The sequence below is a fragment of the Pectinophora gossypiella genome, chromosome 23, assembly GCF_024362695.1.
Source record: "Pectinophora gossypiella chromosome 23, ilPecGoss1.1, whole genome shotgun sequence".
Lineage (NCBI taxonomy): Eukaryota > Metazoa > Arthropoda > Insecta > Lepidoptera > Gelechiidae > Pectinophora > Pectinophora gossypiella.
In genome coordinates this window covers 3,078,464-3,101,379 of record NC_065426.1, presented here as the reverse complement: position 1 = coordinate 3,101,379, position 22,916 = coordinate 3,078,464, and the positions used below count along the sequence as shown (strand labels likewise).

General features: G+C 37.7%; 1 protein-coding gene across 1 annotated transcript in view; it reads left to right on the top strand.

Moving 5' to 3' along the window:
- Positions 1–8,428: 8,428 nt before the first annotated feature.
- LOC126377375 (photoreceptor-specific nuclear receptor-like) overlaps positions 8,429–22,916 on the top strand; it is a 41,747-nt gene continuing 27,259 nt past the window's right edge. The window contains exons 1-3 of the mRNA XM_050025101.1: positions 8,429–8,489; positions 16,936–17,064; positions 17,962–18,076. Coding sequence (XP_049881058.1) covers positions 8,429–8,489; positions 16,936–17,064; positions 17,962–18,076 — 305 coding nt within the window. The remainder of the gene's footprint in view (positions 8,490–16,935; positions 17,065–17,961; positions 18,077–22,916) is intronic.

Here is a 22,916-nt window from a genome sequence, read left to right as displayed (position 1 = left end):
AAAATGTCTTCACCGCGGGCGATAACCAAAAATCACAAGAGTCACCAATAATATTTTCTGTATGAGACCGAAACAAGACCGAAAGGCAGATGGTTCTTTCTAAAATAACGATGTTGCATTATCTAAATCAAAAAAACGCAATTAACGCAATAGTTTGTTGACCCGGGAATTTCATGGTTTTGTCTACAAAAATATTTCTTTTAAGTAATTGTAAGTGCATTTCTTGTAAAAGTAATTAAATTATGATTACCTTGCAAGTAATCATCACTTTTCAAAATAGGTACTTTATTAATCCTTGTAGCTAGTAAGTGTTGTCTTTATTCATGGAACAAATGAAAGTCTAGCAATAATCTTCTTTAATGTTCAGTATAAAGAACACGATCCACAACGATTCAAAAAATAACTATCAAAATCAAACATTAAAGACTAAAATTCACATACCCGAAATATTATTCTTCGATAATTTTAACAAGTCCAGTTGGTGCGAAGTGCAGGGAAGCAAGCAATGCGATTTTTTCCAAATTTCCCGCCCTTTACTTTTTATTATGAAAAAAATATACACTTCTCATCAAAAAAATCGAAACACCTTGCAAGTTTACGTTTTGTCAGGATTATCAGAAAAATGTGTACATTTAGGAATAAATGTTAAATGTCGTTTAATAGTGAGTAATATGAGCTTATCAAATCTTAATGTTAATGTTCTAAATTTAAATGAATTTTTCATAGGTTTCGTATTTTGTTAAATGAGTCATTTTTATTCCGTATGGAGTATAAAGGAAATGGATAAAACAACACACGTAAATGAAAAAAAAAGCTAAAAAACGTTTATTTAATAACTTGTATTCCCTCCCCGAGCTCTAATTACTGCTTCCATACGGTTCTTCATCGATCGGATGAGAGTCACGATCACATGCTGTGGTATATTGTCCCATTCCTCTTGGATTGCATCTTGCAGCTGGCTAAGTGTTTCTGGGGCAGGATCTCTTGCTCGAATTCGTCTCTTTAATTCATCCCACAGATGTTCAATGGGATTCATGTCCGGGCTTCTTGCTGGCCATTCCATAATAGAGATATCGACTTCGTTAAGATAATCTCGTACGACGCCCGCGGTGTGAGCCCTAGCATTGTCGTGCATGAATATGAAGCCGTTGCCAATAAAATGTGCATAGGGCATCACATGAGGCTCGAGACACTCTTCGACGTACCGATGACAGTTTAGTGCAGGCAGACGTGGCCCAGACACGAAAGCAAGCTCTGTCTTACCGTCGGCGCTGATTCCTCCCCAAACCGTCCACGAACCGCCACCATAGCTGACCTATTCTTCAATGCAGCATTGTGCATAGCGTTCTCCGTCTCTTCTGTAGACCTTGTTCCTTCCGTCGTTACCATACAGCATAATTTTACACTCATCAGAAAAGAGAACTTTGCTCCACTGTAGGTATGACCAATTTAGGTGCTCACGTGCAAAGTTAAGGCGCGCTCTTCGATGGTCTGCAGTTAATTTCGGCCCATTTGCTGGCTTATGCGGTACCAGTCCACGATCCTTCAACCTTCTTCTAATTGTAGAGTCACTTACAGCCACCCTTCGTACAACACGAAGCCGCTGCTGCAGTTGAAAAGCGTTAAAGCGTCGAATTCTTAAAGAAGTTGTTACAATAAATCGATCATCTCGCTCAGAAGTGACCCGATTCCTGCCAGATCCTGAACGGCGCGTGAACAAACCAGTCTCCCGATAACGTTTATAGACTCTATGAACAGATGACAGGCTTGGATGCAGTCTTGCAGCCACAACACGCTGACTAAGGCCAGAATCCAGCAATGCCACAACTTGGGCGGCTTCTGTGGGCGAAGTATCCATACGTTTTAGAAAAAAAACCTTTTTTCAGACGTCCCAAAGTCACAGTATTGAAATAAAAAACAAAAAGTTTAAGGATAGGCGCCAATTTTTAGTTTTTAAACGCTAAATGTACTCCAACCCTAAACACACATTTGTCTCAAAACAGTGATTCATTTCGTTTATAAGATAAACAAATGAAATTCTAATTTTGAATTTAGAATTTTCGCTTATTACTGTAATGGCCAAACTGCCAGCTATACATTTATGTATTTTTTTTCATCGTATGAATTCTTTTTTGTGTTAAATTCGGACAGAAACAATGAAAACGGAAGTGTTTCGATTTTTTTGATGAGAAGTGTATATTATTTTTTTAAAATGAACAAATTATATGGCTTGTGAATGACGGAATTTTTGTGTTGTAATTTGTACTTTTTGAATATTATATTTATTAGCACCATCTACTGGCTAATAGCTGAACTTTTGTGAAGGAATTCATGCCATCTATTGGTTTTTTTTTATAAATAGTTGTTAACGAAATTTGTTAATAGATGGCAGCTTATACTATAGTTTTTCAAAACAATTTTGTATTTTGCGTGCCCTAATGTATTGTTTAAGAAGGTACTGAAAAGCTATTTCATTGTTGAAGTTGACAATCCGCTTACTCTTTCTATGGTAGTCTGATACCTACGTAGAGAAAGGTTTATTTTGTGTTTCCTCCGCGGGTCTACCTAAGGCCAGGGGTCGGAATACAGTTACATTGTGCACACAGAGCGCGATGCACCGGCCGGTATTATGCAATTGCATCCACAAAGCTACGCTGTGAGCAACTTACTCAGATGTAACGAGCGTTTGATTAATTTGTGCATCGTTCGGCCGTTGTTAGTTAGTCAATGGATATTGTATTGGGTGCAAATCGACGCAATCTGCTTTGTTTTGGCATTCCACATCCATTCAAATGATTAAGCAGTAGAATTACGAGACGAGACAATAGTTTATAAATATTCTTGTTGGGGCAAGAGAAACTAGCTTTGTAGGTCCTTAATATAGGTACCTATATTAAATTATTTTTTAAGTTTGTAAGGTACCTTACCTCTAAGGTACCAGATAATACATCCATTCACTCTCTAAAAATGGTAGGTAATATACGTAATTATAGTTAGGTAGACAGTTTTTTTTGTCTGATGATAATGGACTAACCGGCCTGGATATTTGAGATGATCGGCCCTCTACGTGAGAGGGTGATAGTTTGACCTATAGTCATCACCACAAACATGAACTAGTGGGGCCGTGTCGTTGTCTGGAGTGGACCACTAGGAGCATCCATTACATACATTTACTGAAACGAAGTGATGACATGGACATTTTTTTTAAAATTCTTATCGTGTGGGTTGTGAAGTGGAATACCAACCTCATAAACCCTGGTGTCAGAGTTATTATTGAGCCACCAAAGGCCCCTGACATGGCTCATGTAACGACTACATACTTACATCAGTAAGTAGTAACCGGGACCAACGGCTTATCGTGCCTTCCGAAGCACAGATCATCTTACTTTCGGACAATCAGGTGATCAGCCTGTAATCTTCTCTCTTCTATCGTGTGGGTTGTGAGGTGAATTACCAACCTCATCAACCCTGGCCAAACCCTGTAATGTCATAACCAAACTAGGGATCACAAAGTGATTTTTGTGATATGTCCCCACTGGGATTCGAACCCGGGACCTCCGGATCGTGAGCCCAACGCTCAACCACTGGACTACGGAGGCCGTTTTTTATAATTATAACAGAATAGTCGACTGTCGAGTGAGCCAGCAGCCAGGCTAGCTGATTGGCGGCGAACGATCCTTTCTTGCGCGATCTGCCATATCCTCTTAAGACCGAGATTTCCAGACACAATAGTTAAACAATGGGGTTTGGATTTATAAAGAATATTTCTCACTTTTTCGGACAATCAGGTGATTCGCAAGCCTGCAATGTCCTTACTAAACAAAGGACAGTCTCACAAAGTGATTTTGACAATGTCCCTTTCGGGAATCAAACCCGGACCTCCAGATCGTGAGCCTAACGCTCTAACCACTGCACCATGAAGGCTGTTTTGCCACATAAATTACATAATATATAATAATATTATATTCACATTTATTAAACTCACGTTTGGGCGTGGGTTCCTGGCTTTACAGAGCTATAGTGATCGGAAGACAACTTACAGCTACTTTTGACACGAAGTCCTATGATGGATACTTATGATGAACTGGATGGTGATAGGTCTTCTTCAATTATATGGGTTGTGAGGTGGAGTACCAACCCCATTAACCCTGGTGTCAGGGTTATTATTGAGCCGCCACAAAGGCCCCTGATGAAAATTCATTACCTATCAGGTGTGGAGCAAGCCGACCTGCTCTGCCCACCACATACGGGTGAGTTATGTTTGCGTGAGACTGTCTGCCAACAACATAACTGCAAATGAGAACCAAATAACGTTTTATTTCCACTAATAAAACAGTGGATCTTCATTTTCCCGCTCCTCCAACGCGCGGCCAATGCCTTGGGCAAGTGGTTTCGCAAATGGAGAATCGAGGTAAACCCGGAGAAAAGTGCAGCGGTGTACTTTTCAAAGGGCTATTATAACACCCCACGGTCACGCCGTCAACTTAAAATCATTAAGATGTTTGGCAAGCCGATCCCTTGGGAGGAGCAAATCAAATATCTCGGCGTAGTCTTAGATAGACGTCTTACTTTTAAGGCCCATATCAAACGTGTGCGCGATCGCGCCGCGTTTGTAATGGGCCGTCTTCATTGTCTCCTTAACAAGCGAAGTAAATTGTCCCTTAGGAATAAGGTCAAAATCTACACGACTTGCATCCGTCCGATCATGACCTATGCAGGGGTAGTTTTCGCTCATGCGAGTCCCTCTCAAATCCACCGTCTACAGGTAATACAAAATCGTTTCATGCGGAAAGCCACGGGAGTTCCGTGGTTCCTTCGCAATGAAAATCTGCACATTGACCTAGGTCTGCCAACCATTGCCCAATGGCTCAAATTAGCTTCCAAACGTTTTTTCGATTCTGCTCCGCACCACCCAAATCCCCTGGTAGTTGCGGCTTCCGAATACATCCCGCTTAGGGACGGTACTGAAAAGTATCGGCGTCCGAAGGACGTAATATACGATCCCGACGACCCGATTACTCTAGCCATAGAGGCAGCCAATCAGCTCGCGACACCAAACACTTCAGGACCCCGATACCGACCCCGCCGGCGTGGTCGACGATTTCCCTCATTCAGCGCTTATCGCTATCGACCCACTAGGGTCGATTAATTCTTTCAAATATTCTTCCTCTCAGACGACGCCCTGAGCCGAGGTTCGCGCCCAACTGGGCACCCTCAGGCCTGTTGTCTTAAACGTTGTACCGGGTGAGAGCCTTCAGCGCTCCCCATTTGTCCGGCCAAGTAGTTAATGCCATCTGCGGCAAATCTACAATAAGTCACGTAAAAAAAAAAAAAAAAAAAAAAATCATTTTCCCGCCAAATCCGCCGCCATGACAGTACAAACGTCACCTGTCTACAACATGGCGGCCACCCGCCGCGACGCCTGCCGAGTCCATTATCCAATTACTTCTATTCACCCTACTGGATTAAAATAAGCATTGGCTATGACGTATGTCTGCTGCCGATTTATTATTTTACTTATTAAGTGATTAACTTTTCTGACGTGATTTACTGTCTACCTCAGATGGCATTAACTACTTGGCCGGACAAATGGGGAGCGCTGAGCGGGATCTCATCCGTTACAAAAGCTCCAGTTGGGAGCATACCTCACCTCAGGGCGTCTTCTGAGAGGATTATATTAAAGAGAATCAGGCACTGAGCTTCTACGTTCTTCTACCGCCAGAAACGTAAATACGCATAATGACATACAGCTTGGTGAAGTGTGGGTACTTAGTTCATTTTGCGATGGATGTACCTCTGACTAACCCAATTAGGATAAAGTCGTGAGCTATGTGTCTATCGACTGCAATAAGAAAAAATGTAAAGTACAATTACCTACATTTTGGTGTTAGGTATGTACGTGCGCTTCCTACGACTTGTGCTGTGCTGTGATGAAGGGAATATAGTAATTTTCTTTTTCATTTTACCTACTTTGAATGAATAAGAAAATAAATAGTATAAACCACATGCGAGTTTTTAAAATTACCTTTCCAATCTAAAGGGATACAAAACAACAAATATCCTTAAATAGGGAGAACATTCAAATATTGGTACTTAACCGATAAACAATAACGAACACCGCTCAACGAACTGAAAAACAAAAGAAAATTCAAATAAAGAATTCAATCTCAATCGAATCAAAAATCCACCATCCATAAGAGGAAAGTAGACGGAGATATATAATTCTACGGGAGTTAGAACGAGACGTGTGTATCGTTAATCCTATTGGCTTATACCGGGCGACGTTTGCCACGATTGGTCGCTGTGCTGTATTGAACTGTCACTGAAGACCGCGGTTAAGGGGACGAGCGGTAATTCGGGGGCAAATAGGGGTTGGAAAAGGTTGTGGGGGTTTTCCCCCTCAGGGGGGTGGGTGGAAAAGCCGTTTCACAGAACAGAGTTTGGCGATTGACTTGTGGGTAGTTTTTGGGGTTCCTTTCAAAGGGATTTCGCAAAAGGATTTCCGTGTATTGAGCTGTACGATTTCATGTCATGAATTTTTATTAGGATTGGGAAAGTTCTGTAACACGATAGAATGAAATAATGAGATTTTATAATAAATTGAATGCGCATTGGTGGAGCATAAAATTTCCAGTAAATATCTACCTAGGTACCTTTTATTTTGCAGGGTTGCGTGGAATTTGTAAAAGTGATAAGGTAGCATGTTGCTATGCTATAACTAGGTCTTTAAAACGCGATGGCAAATGAGTTTGAAATGAAAATAAAGTTATGCTAATACGAGTAATTTTATCCATTAAGTATTTATACTTAGTAAATGCTACTCGAGATACCACTAAGTACTTACATACAGTTTACTAAATTACCACTTTTATAAAATGTATTCAAACATACTTATTGAATTCGCGTTTAATTAATGACGGCTTTTTAATTCAAAATAAAAATGTATTTAAAAGGTACTTAATAGCACCGGCTTTTAACATAACACTTACCCAATTGAAACTTATTATTTATAATAATTAAACCATAGGTAGCTAGGTATTTACCGAAAATAAACGTGTCAATTTTAAATACCTACACCCAAGTTCCAAATATGAATTCATCCCATCAACGTCACGAGTCAGCCAATGAAAGCGCGGGAAAACTGTTGACTTTTCCTCTCTGACGTCACTTTTCGCGGGAGAACGCGAACCACGCCCTTCGCGAACCGCCATTGGACGAAATATCAGATGTCATTATGTTTTATATGTGTTTGAGGTATTTATTTGTGAATTTCTGGTGATTGGTATCGCGTATCTATGTTTAGTAGCATTTAAATATAGTGTAATATTCGTGAAGATTGTTACATAGAGCTTTATTAAAAAAAAAACTTTTGGTTATAAAACTAAAACCTGTAAATGATAATTCCTGAAGCTTATTGCATATTCATATTTTTTGAATTCTTATTAGGTACGATGAATATTTTTCTAAATAAAGTTCCGATACCTGTTTAACATGATTATTCATGATAAAAGAATTTCATTTGAAGATATTGTAGAGTAGGTAGGTAAGTACAAAGTAAAAACCAGAGGTGTAAAATAAAGTGGTTTCCATCTTGTTATTATCATTTCTTAAACCAAGACAACCATTGAAAGCTGTAATCGAAAAGCGAAATAACCGTTTCAATTCCGCGCAAAATCTACGACGTCATTATTCTAAATGGTGGGTTCGCAACAGCGGCGTAATGCCACAAATTAAAGCTTAAAACGGACGCTTAACAGCTGACCCAAAATCGAAGTTTCCCCCTGTCTGGGGGCTCACGTCAGACGCGAAAAGCAATGGGGCGGGGTTTCGCCACGCCTTCAACCAAGCTCACGCCAAGCGGTGCGGCCGCGTCAAAAGTGCCCCGACCGCGGCATAACGCACGCGACTCGTTGCCGAAAAAATAAACCGCCGGCGCTCCGTCAATGGACTGTCAAAATTGGAGGGAAATTATGTGCTTGTAAAGTGCGTTTCTAAAGTTACTTTTATCCAGTTTTGTGTTAAAAGTCCGCTGTATATTTTTACCTTTTGATATTTTAATATGGGTATTAATGCGAAAATATATTGTTTGAATTACTGACGATACGGTTGTAATAATATTAAACGTACAAGAGTTGTTTGTCTTCAAAATTCAAAGAGCATTCCATACAATGTACTTATCTGGACATCTGAACAAATAGCAGAGTATTAATAAATAGGTTATAAATAGAACGTTCATGCGCCATTTATCTTAGTACATTATTTAATTATTATTAAGTAAATATTGGACAAATTTCTATAGAAATATAATATGAGGAAATATAGTTAAAGGGAACGACTATTGTAAGTTATTATTAGGTACTTAATTATAAAAAGTTGTTATAAGTAGTTGCTTAGTGGTATAAGTGAAAATAAAGACAATTTGATGAAAATGGAAATCGCCCAAACTCCTCTTCAGTTAACTCAAGATCATCAAGATGGAAGAATCACAGGTAAGCAACAGAATCACATACATACATAATCTTACGACTATACCCATCTGGGGTAGTCAGAGGTACATTCATCGCAAGATGCCTTGACTTTCCTCATCGAGCTTTCTGTTCAAACGTGAACTGTATCGCCGTCTATAATGGTCGAGCCAAGTGTTAGTGAAAACTGCGCATAAGATAAATTTCAATACGAACGTTCGAACCGGCGTTCCCCGTTTGAGAAGCAAGCTGGTGTTCCACAGGACCACAGTGACTTCGGAATGAGCAATGGACACTAACCTATCATTTATTATTATTGGTATCGTAGGTGTATGTAGTAAGTTACACCTAGGTAAAATAAACGTGGGTATTCTAAACCAAATTAAAATAAATACCAAAACAGCACTATATTTCCACCGAAGTATATTTGTCAAATGAGATTTAAATTTTCTACGTTATCCGCCATTTTTTGCGCCATCCTTCAATATACTATTTTAGCAAGCAAAGGCGCATTAGTATTCAGCCCATGACTTCCAGTAACTCGGGGTCTATTTGACTGATTTTCAGCCGCTCCATGATTTGCCACTTTACCCGGTCAGAGTGTGTTCTGAATACAAAACAGCCAATAGGAGCCGGGAGGATTTGAAATTTCATTTTCGTTCTGGAATAATGCGTTCGCATTTTGAATATTGAGTTTTAGCTGCAAGCTGATGAACTCACTTTTTTAATCAATTATCGCAAAAATACTATAATTGACTGGTTTATTTTTACATTTTCTAGTTTTTGACACCAGTTTTCTAGTGTCAATTCATTAGCGCTACAATTTACATTCCATTTATCTCTACAAAATAATAAGTAAAATTCTGAAAATCAATTTAAAGAACAAATTATTAAATAAGTACCTACGTAAAGTACTGTTTATAAAATACGTTGAATTAATACAGTCGATTAAGATTAAATTGCTTGGCATGAGTCAGTTAATCATGAATGAAAATGCTACGATAAATCGTAGCCGTCGCGCCATGCTACATGCGTAGCACATTTACTGCCGCTGGCGCTACAACTTTAATGAATTATTTTTAGACGAAAGTAACACAACAAAAATATAACAATTATATAAACAAGAGCGGGTTTTAATATTTTTATAAGTTATTTAGTTACTTTATTCTTAAGTACTGACTAATTGTTTGTTTAGTAAGGATTTGGTTACCACTCTATCCTCGATAATATTTAAGTCTACCGCGTTACCAGGCCTTGTTATTGTTGATTTCGCCCTGGGACGATGAGAAAACTAGATTTAGAACAGATGTACGTACTACAAAAAGTTCAATAGAGCTAGAGAGCTGGGTCGAAGCTTAATTCCAAATGTTAATCAAGAAAAAAAATCAATCTTTATTTTTTTCTTTAACTAATTAACAAAAAATAAGAATTATATAACAAAGAGACCGACATTTGACCACATTTGTTAATGACGTCATTACGTATTTGCGTATTTCTATAAAAAAAATCATAAAATGTATCGTTTTTGACGTTTCTTAAAAAGTACTTAAGTAAAAAGTATCAAATTTTGCTGGTGTCTTTCTTTTGCACCTTTTTGTGTTAAAGCCGAAGTTTTTATAGCCAACCTTGGCCACACAAAGAAAAAGAACGTCTAGGGCCCTGTGCCGAGGTTTTTCTTGCAGCTTCTTTTCCCCGGCTATACAGGTTGTGAGAAGCTGCAGTAGTTTTAGGCGGATGAGACGTTCATTATGTAAAAATTTGACGATTCAAAGTGTAACTATGTTACCTACTGAATAAAGATATTTTTGAATTTGAATTTGAATTTGACACAGAACCTCCTCGAACTGTTAAATAAATAAATAATACGACACAATCTCACATTTCCCATCACGGCTGCGACATTACGTTTCGCGCACATAACATCTTTACGCACGGACGTGGCAATAAGAAAACGCGAAAGGACATAAAAAGACATAAAAGAAAATTTTATAAGACACATAAAAGTTGGGGAGGAAATTGGAAGTCAGACGGGGGGAGTAAATCCCGGTATCAAGATAAATCAATGTTTCTTTTGCTCGAGTACCGCACTTACTGGGACGTAAGGCAGCTGTGGAGGCGAAAACGGTTTCTTTTTTTTTTGAAGAATAGTATTTGTCATGTCTTTAGTCGATACTCACTAGGTGCCTCAAGACGGGTACAGAAAATTCAAAAATATCTTTATTCAGTAGGTAACATAGTTACACTTTGAATTGTCAATTTTTACATAATGAACGTCTCATCCGCTTAAAGCTACTGCAGCTTCTCACAACCTGTTACGTACTCGTATAGCCAGGGAAAAGAAGCTGCAAGAAAAACCTCGGCACAGAGCCCTAGACGTTATTATAAAAATTAACATAAAATATTGTTATACAATTTAGTAATTTGGCGCCTAATATCACTTTCCAAGCAGTTAATCCCATACATTCATATCTTCTAGCTACCTTTATGTTTAATGCACTGTCTTAAAACTGTTCAAATGTAAATTCTGAATGTCAATGGGAATCTTATTGTAAAAACATATACATTGCACCTTAAAAGATTGTGGTTTTATGCAGTCGACTGACATATTAATGAAGTCGAGGTAGACCGAGAAAAAGATGGTGTGATGACCTCAAAGCTTATCGGAGAGATTAGCCGGAGATTGCGAAGTCGAGAAGAGTGGAAGAATCGAGGGGAGGTCTTTGTCCAGCTGTGGGTTGGATACAAGAGTATTTGTCACTTGGACTTGGATTGAAAAGAAACAATATATTAGACACTGCGTACGACACTGCATAAGTTAGTTATTAAGTTAAATTATAAGTTCTCTTCTCATGTAAGTGACTGTATGTCTTTTTTGAGAATAAAGTATCTTTAAGCCGAAACCGAGAATACTTTCAGCGTTAAAAGAAAAGATGCGAAAAGCAAACTGTTTATGACCAAGTCAACCATAAATACTTTATTATTTAGCTATAGTCTACGGCTAGGTAGTAAGAAACTCACTACAATACAAATTAGTGTAATTTGTGTGCCATATCAAATAAACTCTTAGATTCTATAAATCCGCCTTCTATGTTGCACTCATCGAGCTACCCGAAGGATTTTTATCTCAGGACGTCCACCACCACCTTATGATCATTTCGACAAACATCCGTCTTGCTTTTTGTAATTGTTTTAGTGGAAATATTGATATGATGTTGTTGTAATTTTTTTGTGTGTGGCGTCCTTTTGTAATAAAGTTTTTCTATTCTGTTCTATTCTATTATAAAATATTTATGTACGGCACACAGACCCCACTATCATGTGGCAATAATGCAATGAAGAGAAAGAGATTCTTTGCATGTCGTTTAAACGGACGAAGATTGTGTCTTGTCCAAAGCGATAAACTATACCCGCCAATAAATAAAAAAGAAACTAGCGTGAACGTACGCTTAAGTCAATATTTTACACCCAAGCGAAATGAAATCTGATAATTAAATAATTCGACTGAATTTTGCTTGGCTGTCACCTACTTACAGCGCAGTTATACGTGTGTACTACGTATAGTATCCTAACATTACCTGGCAATCTCCTGGTAGAGTCTTGGTTACTATTGAGCCACCACTATTTAACTATAAGTACCACTTTTATACTCTACTAGACTGGAATTATAATTAGTAAGTACAACACGACAAGGACCTTGACGTGAAATATCACAATTACCCTATAAGTAGTCACTTCAAGAGATAGAGAGGATAGAATCCCTTAGTATTTTTTACAAGCGACAACTTCCTTACAGTCGAATAACTTCTATGTTTTACTTACTAATCATACTTCAAGTCTAGTAGAGAATAAAAGTAGTAATTATACTTAAACAAAAAATATATAAACCCCAACGTCTCCACGCCTCGCCACAAAACTCTGTCGCCGGAAAACTTTGTCGCTTGCCGTTTTATTTGGTTTTCTTTTGACGCAGCAAGCTCTTGAGCCTCTCTGATTAATTTCTCTCCCCCACAACCCCCCCTCACCCCTTAAATCCGCGGTTAAACGCCCGAGCAATGCACAGTCGCGTGTTGTTTCAAGAGTTAGTTATTGCGAGTTGCGACGTCAATTTGTGTAATGGATATTTTTGTTTATTTTTGTTTATAAATGATTGTGCAAAAAAGACTGAATATTTCACACATTACTTTTATGACATTATAAAGCTGTTTGTTTCCTAATTCGAAATAAGTAAATAAATAAACTTTCTTCAAGCTCCGGTTCACCCCGTGTTTGCTCTAGGCCCGTGTTGGTAAATTGAAGTCTTACTCGAATATCTAGACAATTTTTCTCACAAAATGCAAAAAAACTTACTCAAACTCAAAAATATTATTATCTTTATACAATTGGGACTCGCTACAAATTTGAAATACATATTTAACCTCTTAAGACCGAGATTTCCAGACACAATAGTTAAACAATGGGCTTTGGATTTATAAAGAACATTCGGTCTTAGGAGGAAATATCATGTCGAACGTGTCGTCCGCCTAAAACTACTGCAGCTAATTGGGATATAGCCCTGAGTGTACAATCAAACAGCAAAAGTGCAATTATTTGTAAAAACAGTGATGAAATTATCAACCATTACTTTTCATAATTATAAATATTATGTTTTTGTAGGTGTTTTTGGTCTATTATAGAAACGGCGAGTGGGATGGCGCCCAGAGTAGTCTATTACAAAGCCATACTAGGACTCCTGTCCTCTGCCTCTGAATAGTACTCGCGTCACCATCCCACTCGCGTCAGACAGAGTACTGCGGGGCGGAAGGCAAGAGGGAAACCACTGCCCTATTTTTCCCTAAAAAGTAGCATGGAGAATGCTACACCGACACGAGCGCGGCTCTTAAATTGATGATGATGATAGAAACGGCATGTAACCAGTAGGTCAAGGCAGGCAACCAGTTAGTTTATTACTTTGCAAGAAACTTGGACATTTGCACTTTATCGTACGTTATATATAACTACCACTAACCCCCAATCCAATAGCCCAATTCCCTTCGTTCCTATAATCTGCAATAGTCCTACACGAACCGGCGATTGTCTTTGGGTGCACTCCCATAGTGCATACAGGGCTAATCGCCTGTTGGTGTACCGATTAAAATGTTTTAACGGGCCTCTACGTGTTGGCTTCGAGCCTACGCACGCCTTCCAAAAGCCCGGAACAACGAGATATGAAAAGAATATTAATAAAAACTTTTACATCGGACATAATCTTCTCTATTGTGTTAAATCTATTGTTAGTAGGTAGAATAGACACGCACATTTAAACAAAGTACTTAATAATATTTTCTATTTTAATAATATCGGAACCTGTTATCCTCTGTTCCCTATAAAGTCATAATATGAATCAGATGGTTTAATTCCTTCATAACACACACGGTCCCATGTGTGGTCCCTACGGACCGATTCACTGTCATATTGATTTTATATTGTGTCCATATTGTAACTGTGGTTGGGTGTAATTAGAGTATGATACGAAAATGTTTCCTGTTTTGATTTTGAGGGTCAATTTGTTTTCAACTAGAAATGGTACCTACTTGTTGGATTTTTCTATTTTTTTTAATGGCGCGTACATTTTCCACCAAAATGTAAACAAGAGGCGTGCGATAGTCGAAAATACTTTTAAATTACTTATTAAGTTACTTGCTACAGCAAAGAGTAGATAGACTATAGAAAAACCAAACTAAAGTCAGCTACCGTAAACGTCATTCTAAGACGTTAAAAAAATATAGTAGAGCTATTGCTAATACTATCATAAATGAAATAAAAACAAACATAATATAACATAAACAGCCTATATATGTTCCACTGCTGGGACAAGCCTCTCTTCAATCAACCGGAGGGTTTATGGAGCATACTCCATACGCTGCTTAACTGCGGGTTGGTGGAATCGAACCCAGACCTCCAGATCACAAGCCCAATGCTCTAACCACTAGACTACAGAGGATGTGTGGGTGTGTGTTGTGTTTGGCGGTACATTCAACATTGTTCAAAAAGTAAAATGGTCCACGTTTTTGTAACTACTTTTTTATAAATGTTATATCCTACCTCCATAATTTTCGTAATTGTTTAAATTGTACCTAAGTACTTAAGAGTTTATAAATCTTTCCCTATCAATCCCCTTAATGCAATTCCTAATCACTGACAATCATATATAGTTAATACCCTTACATTTTACAATTGGATAGTTTCCTAGGTCAAAGATAAATTCTGAAATTCTGATTACTAAATAAAGACACATCTAAAGATGACTAAAATAGTTTTATTTTTTCTATTTAACTGATTTGTGAATTTGAATAAATACAAATGTATCATAAACTGCCTGTATACGTCCCACTACTGGGCACAGGCCTCCTCTCAATCAACCGGAGGGGGTAAAGACAAATGTAATAAGTGCGAGCCACATTTTTCTATGATGTCACGGGTTGCTGTTTCATACAAATTCCATAGTAATTTCGTGTTTTGACATTTAGTAACTCCGGCCAAGTATATAATAGTATATATAAGTCACGACAAAAAGGACATTTAGTAAAACTACCCTATTACGTAATACCAACACAATTGACTTGCGAACGAAATCTGCCACAATACAGGGACGTCACATTCATACGAAATCATCACCTACCCGCCCCCTCGTATGAGTATACGAGGCGCTAACTAGCTTTGAGTAAAGCTAGTTAGCGATAATTGTTGAATACCAATCACAATACTACTTTATTGTGTTATTTATTTACGTATTTACATTAACTGTCGAGAGCAGGCGTGTCACGTAGAGAAATAGAGTTGTGAAGCGGTAGACAGACTTTGAAGCATACTTAATGTTTCATATTCCGTTAAATTAAGCTTGATCAATTTGATACCAGAACAGCTTAGTATGAATGAAACATATTATTGTATAAATAATTGTAGATTCTGTCTACTAGACATATAATTATAGACAACGATCGATCCAACTTGTGTGTATTGATTTTGCATCAAAAAAGTTTAATAAGTATAAACTTATTCTTCTTCTGTCGTGTTTGTTGTGGGTGGATTACCAACCTCATCAATCCTGGTACCAGGGTTATTATTGAACCGCCAAAGGCCCCTGACATGGCTCATGTGAGGACTACGTACTTATATCAGTAAGTAGTTACCAATATTCTTACGTCTCATTACTGAAAATTTAATCTCAACCAGAATAATGCGACTCCCAATTTAATGTTGGCAACAAATCAGTGTCCAGTCTACAAATAACAGTGTACAGCGTACACAGTGTACACACAATGAGATAACTCAATGATACCAACGTCACAGGCCGGTAACAGGGTAACAGTAAATGAGTTAGCTCAATCTGGCACAAATGACACAGTCTCGTTACTCGTTACCAATTTTTGAACAATCAACCCTATCTGTTACAGTGTCGATAGTTTTTCGTTCAGAAAAGTATTGAAGAGGTACTAAAAGATAGATGACAGGTGTTGGAAGTTTTTTTTTGTAATTACGAGACTTATTGTGGTTTTGCAAGAGCCGTGGTAGCCCAGCAGGTTCGAATTTCACTTACGATAGGTGAAAGATAGAAATAGAGTTTGTTTTAGAATCATCGAACTAAAAATTTAATAAAGTCTTTGCCTGAATCGGCTCTATTTTCTACTTTATTTTCTAGGTACTTTGAAAAAATATAATAATATTATGCTATAAAAAACAGGAACCATAAAATCAGAGAGTTAGGAACTGTAAACAGATTTAAATAATCCGCCATATCGAATTCGCATATCCTTCCCCATTTTAACATCTACTCGGCAATCACTTAATTGATTTGTCACATTAAAGCGTCCACTTTAACATAACATTCTACTATAACAGTTCCATAGGCGCAAAGTTCATATTAATTTGGTTCCGCGTACGTGCCACAAGGGTGTATGTTTGGTCCCCTCCTTTACAAAGTGGATAGCTATTAAAATGAAAGGGTGTGATTTGCAATGGTTATTCTATTAAGATTATTGAGATTAAATGTTTATTGGTATTTCGTAGAGAGTATGTGAATGTCATTTTAAAAATTGATTATACGTTAATGTTCGATTTTATTAGTTATTAAATTATTTAATAATCGTACACTACATGGTTGAGTTAAGGACTTTTATAGTGAAATGCAATATATTATTTTAATTAGATCTCTATTTACCACTCTAGAACGAACAAAACATATTTCATTTCATAAGTAAATAAAACATAATAATTTAGCACACAGGTTTATTCGCTGTTATGGGTAGATAGATCATGAATCAAAAGAATGATTTCTCAAATGTAATTATAGAAGCAGGCTATTTGGCAAGTTAATTCATACAAACACATTGCATTGGTATGAACACAGTTTGCGTTGATATTTAATACAGACTGGTTAAATTAGGCAAACAGTTCGAATCCTAATATAAACTTTGTTTTTCTCCATGCCCAGGCGAAGGAAACACATCGCCATTGCGCTGGTCACCACCAACATCAGCAGCGCTGGTGGCAGCGGCGTTAGCACCACCAGCTCTCCGACCCTGGCTACCAGACCCGCCCACCAAGAAGCCCAACCACTTGGGTAAGACAGGTTGGCATCCGACCTCCAATGTTTTATTTTTATAACGCACTTTTAAACTTACCTACCTAGGACGTCTAATTCAGTACAATTAGTGATTCAGCTTATACGATACAATATAAAATTCTTGCTGCTTACTTATAGTCCCAGGTGAGTCTAAAAACTGATAGAGGTATTATGACTTCTTTAATGGACCATAATGGGCGATGGGCTGATCACGTCAACGTCAACATACGATTCACCATATCCATCTCAGGACTCCGTTTTGACTGCAAGATGTCTTCTAATTAAGTAGGTACTTTGGCTCTGCTTGCTTGAATTCTTATAGAGTTTCTATAAGGTCCTACATGTGGACTACACAGTGTATGTTCTTAGTTACATAACATAATAAATCTTATTATTTAGTTACAACCTTATTCTATTATTGTAAATTAGGTACACATTTTATACTATTAATATGAATAATTCAGCTGCCACTGCCACCTTGCACTTACATCCAACGCGCCAATATAGGCGCAACCCACCTGCTGACCAGCATACTCAGGATACTGTTCGAACTTGTGCCCATTCGAATCAGCATTGAGGCGCTTCTCTTCCTTATTATTGCGAAGAACATAAGGTCACAATTACATCTCAATTTTTGTAGTCAGAGGTACATCCATGAACTAAGTACCTCACCGAGGTTTCTGTTAAACCAACGTGATAGGTAGTGAGCCGTATCATCGTCTATAATGGTCGAGCCAACTGTGTTAGTGAAAATGAATAACTTATTGGTAAATTTATAACTCTTTCTTAGTTTGATACCCATATTTGTGTTATTTCTATCCCCTGATAAAAATAACGAAGAAGCTCCCGGTATTTCCATCTTATTCATAATTCTCACAGTCTCTTTGTTCCTAGGCCTGATCTGCGTGGTTTGCGGAGACACCAGCTCTGGGAAGCATTACGGGATCCTCGCCTGTAATGGCTGCAGCGGCTTCTTCAAGAGAAGTGTGCGTAGGAAACTCATCTACAGGTCAGTGTAAAGATAATATAATCCGTGCGAATTAAATTTACACCCCTCGTCATAAATTGCATCCCAGTAAGGTGTCTTTTTGATGCGTCGGAGTTAAATACATCTTCTTCTTTGTCGTCTTTATAGTTTCTTCTAATCCTATAACTTTTGGGGTAAGGTTGCGTAAAGTTATTGCTGGTGATTGATTCCAAAATTTAAGTAAGTAGATATAAATGGCGTCAAGAAGTCAAGAAAATTCTCGTGCTCCTGGCACAGTTTCACAAGGTTGCATAATTGGTAAATGTTTTTTGGCGAATTATTCATTTAGTAAGTTCTAGTTAGTTCTATACTAATCCCGATGTGTATTTATTTATATTTTTCCACGTAATAAACACTCTCCTTGAAAGACAAAAGGCATTGAAAAAATGTCGCTACCAAAAACGTAGCGACACTTTCTGACCACTTTTCAAATGCAGCTGTGTTTGATGAACTGTCATCAATTATTCTAAGAACACGTAGTTTTTCGACTACAAAATAGTAACTTTGCATGAAATTAGATTATCCAAATATTGTTAGTAGTATTTAATCAGGTGTGTTCTGTTAGTTTTACATGAATTTAAGTCGAAATGAAACCACGAGTCGGTTGAGTGAAACCCCGATTTCATCATGTGGGTATTAGTTATTTGTTTATTTTTTAACCGAATCATGTTTTTGGAGTAGGTTATTAAGTATGTTACTCAACTGTTTTCTTAGTAATTGTAATGATTGTATCTTTGTTATTGATGACACATGATTGCTAAAGTAGTTAATGTGGGTAAAGAAAATATTGCGAAAATGAACGAAAGGGATACTTAACGTTTGATTTGCTGATGATTTATATGATCGAAATATTTATTGGCGCCCAAAGATGTTACTGGTATTTTGTAAATACTTATTATGAAAAAAATACCTCAAAAAGAAAAAAAACATATCAACATCGGACTTGTCCCGAGCAAATAAGAAGTGAAACCCTTCATTGACTTGATTATTAATGCTTCATAACTTGAACAGACTTAAAATATTAAATTTGCAGTGGTGCTAATTCCTCTAGACACCACCTAATATTATTTAAAGTTATACCTATAATTTTCTTATTTGCCAAAAAGGAAAGGTACGAGTAATCAACAGGCATAAAATTTACGGAATACACTTCAATTTTTGACAGAATTTTAAAAATCCTCCCAAAATTTGATATTGGCCAATATCCCGCCAGAATTAAGTTGTTAGCTACTAGCACACGTCAAACTAGTAGCATATCAGCTATATGCCTATTTTATTCGCTCGGGTTATTTATTTATTCACTCACTCATTTTAAAATAAACAATTGTCAATCATACGTCTTTTTCTTTTTCAGCTGATAAGAAAATGACGGGTATAAGTAATTTAAAATAAAATTAGGAGGTGTCTTCACGAATCGGGGCCAAATAACTATCTAATTTAAAAAAAAATCTAATATTATTTGTTCGGTATATGTACCTAACTTAAATACTTTGAAACATTTTACAATATATGATACCATTTTAAGTAGGTACACCATGAGGCCCTTGCCTTGTGCTCTGTCTATCGGATCTGGGATAATCCCAAATCCCAATCCCAGATGGGTAACTTCATGTAATATTAATATACATAAACATAAACAGCCTATATACATCCCACTGCTGGGCACAGGCCTCCCCTCAATCAACCGGAGGGGGTATGGAGCATACTCCACCACGCTGCTCCAATGCGGGTTGGTGGAGGTGTTTTTACGGCTAATAGCCGGGACCAACGGCTTAACGTGCCCTCCGAAGCACGGAATCATTTTACTTTTTCGGACAATCAGGTGATATTAATATAATAGAGCTTATTCTGGCAGACATCGACTTACTTTCAATTTACGTTGACAGTTTAAAAACTACCTCTATGTCTGTCTTGCATTCGTCTTAAATGAAGGATGACACTATTTTACCATTATAAATGTATGTGTGAGTACTCTAATGAATGTCCAAAAAAGGAGAAAGTGCAAACACCGCTGGGTCACAGGTGTGGCACAGTTTTGATCCCATTCAGCGTCAACTCCTGCGCAGCTAAACTAATAAGTAACTACCGAAGACTTTATGATGTTTGGCCAAATAGGTAATGCATTGTCACTGACTCATTTGGGGAATTGCGTCTGAAAAAAAAAAAAAATGAAATGAAATTTATTCGCAAATTGAAATTTTTTTTTTTTTTTTATTTATTTATTTATTTATTTTTTTTTTATTTTTTTTTTTCTGTTTTTAAATATTATATTTATATGTTTTGTGATGTAGAATCGATTTATAAATTGTTTTAAGTTTACGCGTTCACGTCAGTCATCCCGTGATCGTGGCACTTGCAACAGTGTCGAAATATCGGGAGTCTCATATCCCTGCTTTAAATGCGGTAAGAACCCGTTATTATGTGTTTTAGAATCGATTTGTCGATTGATGAATGAGGAGGAGGCAAGAGAAGTGTGTCAGGATCGAAGCAAATGGAATTCTATAGTGTGTAATAATAAAAAAAATTCACCATTTATACCCAAAAATAAAGATAAAAGACGCATATGTCTGTTACCCATGAAATTAGAAGGTCAAATGAAGAAAAATCTGTACAGCGCCATTTATATTGTTTTTGAAGAACGTAGTCTGGAAACTTCCTCATTGCTTTCTTCAGATACATGTTGCAAGATTCCCCGATACCGACCCCGCCGGCGTGGTCGACGATTTCCCTCATTCAGCGCTTATCGTTATCAACCCACTAGGTTCGATTAATTCTTTCAAATATTTTTCCTCTCAGACGACGCCCTGAGCCGAGTTTCGCGCCCAACTGGACACCCTCAGGCCTGTTGTCATAAACGTTGTACCGGGTGAAAGCCTTCAGCGCTCCCCATTTGTCCGGCCAAGTAGTTAATGCCATCTGCGGCAAATCTACAATAAGTCAGGTCAAAAAAATGTTGCAAGAAAAAAGAATAACACAGAATTAAATTATATCAGTATCACAAGACTTACTTTAGACAAAGGATAAAAACAAAATCTACAATAAGTCAAATAAAAATATAAACCTAGTGGCTTACTGAAATTCTAGGGACCTATTGCGGCTCAATAATAACTCTGACACCAGGGTTGATAAGGTTGGTAGTCCACCTCACAACCCACACGTTAACAAGAAGACTTAAATTCAAACCTAAGTCAATGCACAAAAAATTGCAGATTAATCTCACCATCATAATTTCGGAAAAAATAATTTCGTTTTCATTCTCCCTTTAAAAAGCGGGTCTCGCCAAAATCCCAGTTAATCCCTATCAAAAACTAGTAGCTGAAACCAGAGTCCCATCTGTGATGCAGCCAAAAATGACAATAGAGGGGGCAACACTTGAACCCACTTAATCCAACCAGCGAGCATATTTCTAATTCTTGGTACATCTGTGGCCTATTAGGGTGAGGGTATTGTGGACATTGATCAGCGGTATTGATTTTACAGGCTTTTTTGAAAAGATTTGAGTGCATTTTTCCACGATCCCCAGCGATGTGATCTAAGGTGCAGTACGGAAACTTCGGCTAAGTTGTTAACACCGCAAATCTAAAAGTCACGCCTAAAAAAGAAGCACGCAAACTCAAATAGTCCCTGTTTACTCTTGCCCTGAAAATCCTCAGTTTTTCTACAATTTCTACAACAAAGACTGAGAAAGAAATCACATATTTGGGTTTCTTTAAACTTTTGGATTATTATTATGAAGAGTGATTCATCAAAATCTGTTTTTATTTCGAACAAGAATGAATCTTTCCTTTTTTAAACTAAACTTCTAGCGATAATATAAAAAAGTGAAAAATTAATTAAATATTACTCATCAGATTTCCATTAGGTAATAAATCATATACCTAACATAATATCACGCCTCTAGGTTGAGGTGTAAATATAGTATTATACACCCATTCTTCGCCAGCTACTTTCAAGTCCCATGTAATAGGGGGCTCAACAATATCTAATATATTATACGACCAGCATAACTCTGCCGATAAATGCCTATACAAATTTTGATGCCTAAAATCGCTCCCGCTTCATCTCGTCACCATAATAGCTCCCTATCACACCCTCAATCGCGGAGCATTTAGCTGCGATGTGAATTTAATTTTCGTTTTTACGCTACCACCCGCTCGCCGTACATTGTTTAGCGATCCGAGTTACCCCGTCGCCGTCGCTATATTTTGTGCTTTTTGGCGGGAACTCATGAGAGCTGAACTTCAGCCCAGTTAAGCACTAACCTTGACTCAGGGCGTCGTTTGAGAGGATCATACTTAAAATAATTAATCGAGTCGGTAACGGGGTCCTGAAGTACAAATAAGCAGTAGAAACCGAGATGGCGCTGCTTCCAATTCTACCTAAAAACTATAAAATGGGTCCCCTGTAACTAATCCGCAGGCTGAAAGAAATACGGCAATACAATGGACAGGATGTATGATGGTGTAAAGATTAACCCGTTCGTCCCGGCTTGACAAGAGCTGTGGTTTCAAGTCCAGTCTGAGTCAGACATTTTCGATTGAATTTTCTCTCTTGGCCTTCTAATTTTATTTTAAGTTAGGTATATCAAAAAACAATGGGTCGGAAAGCAATGGATGAGACTTGTACAGGACCGGAAAGGATGGCGTGAGGCCTATACCCAGCAGTGGGTGGATACAGGCTGAGTAGATAGATAGACAGGTATAAAAAAACGCACACTCGCGTTAGATAGAGTACCTTCTGCGGGGCGGAAGGCAAGAGGAAAACCTGCCCTATCAATCCCTAAAAATTAACATGGAGAATGCTACACCGAGAAGAGCATGGC